At 40.0% G+C, this 6,000-nt stretch overlaps 3 protein-coding genes across 3 annotated transcripts in view; 1 reads left to right on the forward strand and 2 right to left on the reverse strand.

Moving 5' to 3' along the window:
* Positions 1 to 354: 354 nt before the first annotated feature.
* On the reverse strand, positions 355 to 1,936 carry LOC109482592 (N(4)-(Beta-N-acetylglucosaminyl)-L-asparaginase-like). Its single transcript, XM_019785373.1, has one exon. The coding sequence runs from the start codon at positions 1,922 to 1,924 to the stop codon at positions 950 to 952; it is 975 nt and encodes a 324-aa protein (XP_019640932.1). The 5' UTR covers positions 1,925 to 1,936; the 3' UTR covers positions 355 to 949.
* A 459-nt stretch (positions 1,937 to 2,395) lies between these two features.
* LOC109482336 (U6 snRNA-associated Sm-like protein LSm2) lies at positions 2,396 to 4,046 on the reverse strand. The gene is made up of 5 exons (XM_019785017.1): positions 3,998 to 4,046; positions 3,836 to 3,903; positions 3,556 to 3,586; positions 3,331 to 3,390; positions 2,396 to 3,165 (listed from the first exon to the last, which is right to left on the reverse strand). The coding sequence occupies exons 1-5, from the start codon at positions 3,998 to 4,000 to the stop codon at positions 3,040 to 3,042; spliced, it is 288 nt and encodes a 95-aa protein (XP_019640576.1). The 5' UTR covers positions 4,001 to 4,046; the 3' UTR covers positions 2,396 to 3,039.
* A 185-nt stretch (positions 4,047 to 4,231) lies between these two features.
* The window catches only part of LOC109482553 (proteasome subunit beta type-1-like), a 3,585-nt gene continuing 1,816 nt past the window's right edge, over positions 4,232 to 6,000 (forward strand). Inside the window, exons 1-4 of the mRNA XM_019785305.1 lie at positions 4,232 to 4,430; positions 4,778 to 4,885; positions 5,308 to 5,389; positions 5,680 to 5,809. Coding sequence (XP_019640864.1) covers positions 4,333 to 4,430; positions 4,778 to 4,885; positions 5,308 to 5,389; positions 5,680 to 5,809 — 418 coding nt within the window. The 5' untranslated portion in view covers positions 4,232 to 4,332. The remainder of the gene's footprint in view (positions 4,431 to 4,777; positions 4,886 to 5,307; positions 5,390 to 5,679; positions 5,810 to 6,000) is intronic.

Genomic DNA, 6,000 nt, shown 5'->3' on the forward strand with positions numbered 1-6,000 from the left:
ACACATTGTAAAACAAAAGATAAGTATTCAGCAGATTGTTGCATTGTCACACTGTAATGTGCCTGAGGTAAATACCTGTACATTGTATGGTATGTTTGTTTACATTTCTTTAGGTATGTGACATGAACAGGCAACTAATGCATTGTAGAAACAATGGAGGAAAATGGTGTAGTACATTGTATTCTCAAGAATAACAGATTATTGTTTATGGTTTAGTATTCTCAAGAATAACAGATTATTCTCGCAAATAGTGATTCAAGCTGAATACAAAGACCCAGGTACATGTAATACATTTGTAGATTGAGCAAGCAGAACATGCTTGATATCACATATCATAAACAAAAGACAAGTTTGTACCAGTGTAAACAGCATTCCTCACAACTTTTTCATTCCTTCCCAATTTAAATCAATCAAAACCAACAGTTTATTGGCAATTGAATTGATCCAAGGGCAAGTTATATTGTAGTTTCTTACAATACAGGGTAATGTCATCTCAGAAAGGCCAAATGAAGTTTAATTTGTGTCAAACCTGAAAAAAAAAGGCTGAAAGGGCATTTGTTGCAAAAGTCAAGTCGCACACAACAGATGAAAACTACATTTTGATATGTACTGCCAAGAGCATTGTAGATTTTCACCGAATAAAAGGAAGTCCCAATACTTCAATTTTTTTGTGCTTTTTCTTTACATGTAGTGTTACATACCGTTTGCACACCGCTTCTTTCATCAGCCGAACTCAAGTGTAATGCATTATCAATAGCATCATTGTTTGAAGGTGCAGTTAGGTGGCTTCGGAATGGCTCGCTTTTAATACCAAGCACTGCACTGGATCACCTAACTCTTCTCCAGAAGTGTGTTGGGTTCTTTTTATGTACAGACATTGTGCCTGAAGGATTAGAGTTTGAACCCCTGCCCTCTGGATAAAGAGCCAATAATTTTTAGTCCTAGACCCCTAGCTCAACCTAGTTGCTGGTTCTACACATATGGCCGGCTCTGAACTCTCTCCTGTCCAAGTTACATAGGGGAACCCATCGTATTTCTTCCCCTCACAGACATCCTCCCATTGTACCACTGTACTTCCACTGCCCCTACAGCCTTTCATGTCCATCGCTACCAGAGCCATCTCAAACATGTCTGCGCCGACTTTCTGCTGAATCTGTTTGACGACCTCTCTGCAAGCCGTCTGGGGATCGAACCCCTGCCTCATCATCTGGACCACCTGAAAAGACGGGCAGAACTTCATGATGTTGTCTCCGTCTCCCGTAGCCACGGCCGCTCCTCCGGCGTCGTCTGCGTAGAGCCCGCAGCCCGGGAGGGGGGAGTCCCCGACACGGCCTTCTGCCTTGAACGGCGCCCCGCTGGTCGACACACCTGCAGCGATACGGGAGTTCTTGTCGAGTACGATAAGGCCCAATGTATCATGCCCTCCTGGCGACACCTCGGTTTTCATCTCCTCTTTCTCTTGCTGCATTTTTTCTTCCGCCCTAGCTCTCGCTTCCTCGGCTTGCTGTTTGAGAAACTTCCGAAATGCGCTCAAGCTTTCTTCTGTATGTAGCGTGTCTGAAGTTTCTAGAGGGAAGCCTTGCTCCACGGCGAATGCTGTTGCTCCCGGTCCGACTAACATACTGTGGGAAGACGTCTCCATCACCCTTCTCGCAACGCTAACAGGTGTAGCCACGCCCCGTAACCCTACCACGCCTCCGAAGCGGCACCCCTCCCCAACCATCACCGCAGCGTCAAACTCGTGCACTCCCTTGGCGTTTGGGTACCCCCCGCGGCCCACAAGGTACCTTCCCGTGGAACCGTCGTCTTCCACGGCATTTATACCGGCTTCTAGTGCGTCTAGACAGGACGAACCGTCTCCGAGTTTGCGTTTTACCACCTTGATTGCGGGGACAGCGAACGTCCACGTTCCTATGGCGGCCATGTTGATGCACTTCCGGGTACGCCAGGTATTTGGGCCATTCCATTTGGTTTCTCAGGGGACGGATAAGAGAAAGTTTGTTCAATGAAAGGACCATAGTCAAACTTTCTTTTCTAATCAAGGATGCATGATACATGTACTAGTAACTAGGGAGGTTCTAGTAACCTACAATTTACCTACTTTTTAGATGCATTCAATTCAACATGACAGTAAGTACCCATAAGCCTGACTTGGGTACAAAGTTGCACTTCAAACAAATGTGCATGTATTTTCTGAATAGTATTTACCTTTTAGATTTCACAAAATATTTCTGCGAAACTATAGATCAAAATGTTGGCAGGTTAAAGATATCACACTGAAATTGGAAGTTTTATTTTGTACTTTAGTATTTCCTGGGAAACTATGGTATGGAACCTGTACATACGATCAAAGCATTGAACTGAGAAGCACAAGTGAAGAAAACACGAAACCAGGTTTCCAGTGATAAGTTACACATGATTGATGTTTATTTCTGTCTCAGTCCAGTAACCTTTCATTACACTAATACAGCATCATAGTACATCTGTACTATATCCTTTGGGGCAGTCTAACAGAAAATAACCAATGCTAACAACTAAGATAACACATAACATATGACTTACAGTCTATGGTAATTTATGTTCATATAAACTGATCTTCCTCAAAGAACAATGTAACAAAAGAAGCCTCTTAGTCTTAGCTATCTGAATAATGTACAACATGAAAACTTGACTCTTCTTGTACCAAGATTACCTTACAGGTACCATTTCCAGTATCTCAAATCATTTTGCAAATACAAAACTGATCTTTGCATCTCTTATGTCCGACAAAAATAGCTGATATATACAGCAATTAGACCATGTTAGAACTGACATCTCTTTCTTACAACCGTCAAACCAGGCTCCATCCCTGATTCATAATCTTTGGAAAGGATTTAAAACAAAATCTTCTTCTGGCTAGAAAACTTAAAGGTTATAAGAACAAAGGGCTGCTACCATGGTCTTTTTTTTTCATTAAAAATTTGCCAAAAGAAAAGGTTTGCAAAGAGTGAGTCTTTGATATAGTAAAGCTGACATAGTTCTGTTTATGTATGTCTGTCATCATTGTTTGTTTTGCGCTGCTTCTTTCCTGGCCGCGTCCTGTAGGAGCTGTGTGTCACACTCATCTGCTGGGAGCTGCACATACCGAACCACCGAGCCACGGATAAAACAGTTCTTCACTGACAGCTGTGAAAAGAGAAAAAAACGGTTAAGTTATGCAATATAGATAGCCAAGGAACTTAAATTTGACCTGATTGAGATAAACAATTTTGCTGCTACTTTACTCAATGAAATCTCCTGAAGCTTTATGTTCATCTTGTAACACTTTTAGATTTAAAATAATGTACTCACCATGTGTGGGTACTTCTCAGGATCTGTAACACTGATGTCTGTCAACTTGATGTTCAAAAACTGGAATGTATAAATACCATCATATATTTAAATTATTATTTACTTGTATTTATAGTCATTAGTTGAGAAAGATAAAAAAAATGTAATAATGCACAAATGGATTTAAGAATACATGTATGTTGATTGCCAACTTGTTCCATTACTGTCAGGAATAAATGTCTTTACCTGATCAACTGAGTGTAATGTTCCACAGATGCTGAAAAATAATAATAAAGGGAGTTGAATATTAATATGATGGTCAAATTATTATGTCTAGCTATATTCAGTTGTCATAGACCATGCACAGAAGATCCAACAAAATGTAGAGCTTGTTTATAAAAGCCATTCATAAAAGCAGCCAAATATAATGTGTCAAATATTCATATATTAGTTGTTGAAATTATGCAAAGCCAGGAGGCAGGTGATGATACCCCCCCCCCCTTGAAGCCCCATGCTATTTACTCACCTCAAGTCGTTTTTCAGCTCCACGACTACGTCTTTGCCAACTAGGGACTTGAAGAATGAGTAGAACAGCTGAAAGAGATCACAAATGTATTGTCATAAGCTCAATACGAGTGAAAAGGCAAAAGAAAACGCACACATCACACCACAAACACGCTGAACCCACCATCTTGGTTTCTTTCTTTTCCGCGCTGCTACGACATCTCGAGAAATCTCGCGATACTAAAAATCAAAAATTATCAAAAACTTTAATTTTTGAGGGGCAATTCAGCCCTCAAACCACAGCATGACACATATTTATATACTTATTTGAAAAAGTTGTCATAATTTATCTTACATAGTTGTTAAAGTCTTAAAAGTGGTAAAGTAGATATACATCACGTGACTATCTGTACGAGATTTGAGATCAGAGCTTCATGGGAAAGAGAAACCTTGTGAAAACCAGAGAAGATACCGATTTTTGCTCCAACGAATTTGCAGACTACGAGTGTTAGGGAAGGGATGATGGCGCAGCCAGGGGTTCACATGCAGGGACCCGAGCCCTACGGCGCACACGGACCCAGACAACAGTACTTCAGCCCGTATTCATGGAACGGAGGGTGAGTTTTGGGCGAGACAAAAAAAATGAAGTGGGGAGGGGGGCAAAATGACATGGCTCTTTTCAACCACAACTTACTTTGTCCAGTTTCTGAATTTTACGTTTAATTCGTGTCTTCTCAATATTACATTTGTATCTGAAATATTCAGTGTATCTTTCTGTATTAGGTTCCCATATCCATCTTCCAATGCCATCTTCTATATTACATAATTTTACTGCAGAGAAGTAGGCCATATGATATGATATGATATCACTGATTTAATACTTTGTGACAGTTTATATAAGTAACGTTACAGTTTATTTTGAACACACACTGACAGTTCGCAATGTTCCATACACATGATACAGGACAGTGCTGGCCATTGCAGGAGAGGACTACGCTGTCTTAGCGTGTGATGCCAGACTGAGCGAATATTTCTCCATCCTCAGTCGCGATTCTCCAAAGAGATACAAACTGTAAGACATTAGTGAATACATCTGTCAAATTATTAGTTATTTATCCATCCTTAGTACTCCTATTTGTGCTTCCATGCCACCATTTTGTTTAATTATCTTCCAACAGCTGTTTTCCAATTTCTCATTTAGATCGGAAATTCTTTCCTCTCCCTACTGGCTCACAAATTGCTATCAATAATTGAAAGATATAGAGAAAAGCAAGAAACCTCAAACTGCTCATATGATTTACAAGTCTCAAGTTTTTGTGCATGCTGTATTTAAGTCACATCACAAAATGATTAAACATGTTGAAACATTTTTTAATCATCGGCACAGCAATTGGAACAGTATTACCAAAAGTACCAAAGATTTAAGCTTTATTGCTAGGAATTCCTTATTTTACAGAGTTACCCTATTTTGTTTTTTATCTTTTCACCTTACAGCACAGACAGGACTGTACTGGGGTGCTGTGGTTTCCATGGCGATGTCCTGACCCTGACAAAGATGCTGGATGCAAGGTTAAAGGTCAGACAAATCACAAATCTCCTAGATTAAGCTGAAGTTTAGATAGAACAGCTTCAAGTGACAACAACTCCATTAAATCCTTACTATTGTCATCACTTCATTAATTTTGTAGATAGCTTCTTAACTGCTTAACGGCTAATTTGTCTAACTGTGTGCCACCGAGAGCTGTTAAATTTTTTTTTCTTAACTGCTGTCCTGATACTAGTACATGTATTGTGATACACGTACCTTTAGTATCATAATGCACACATCAGTGAGTGATAGGAGATTCTGTTTTTCTATTGCCACAGAACTACAAGCATGAACACAACAAGACCATGAGCTGTAAGTCCATCGCCGCCATGCTGTCCACAGTGCTGTACTACCGACGGTTCTTCCCTTACTACACATACAACATTCTGGCAGGGCTGGACGAAGAAGGTACTAGTAGTTTTCATTGGTGTGAATATGGAGATTTTTAACCCAGTTTTGGAAAACTTGTGAAGAAAGAAATAAATGAGATAATCTGGTATCTAAATGTTATTGATTTGTACAGTATGTGCTAGACATCTGACTTGAACTTTGCCATTTAAAATTTCTGTCCAATAGCGATTTTTGTGTCAAAATGGCCA

The sequence above is a fragment of the Branchiostoma belcheri genome, unplaced genomic scaffold (genome assembly GCF_001625305.1).
Source record: "Branchiostoma belcheri isolate BF01 breed outbred unplaced genomic scaffold, Haploidv18h27 scaffold6, whole genome shotgun sequence".
In the NCBI taxonomy this organism is placed as follows: domain Eukaryota; kingdom Metazoa; phylum Chordata; class Leptocardii; order Amphioxiformes; family Branchiostomatidae; genus Branchiostoma; species Branchiostoma belcheri.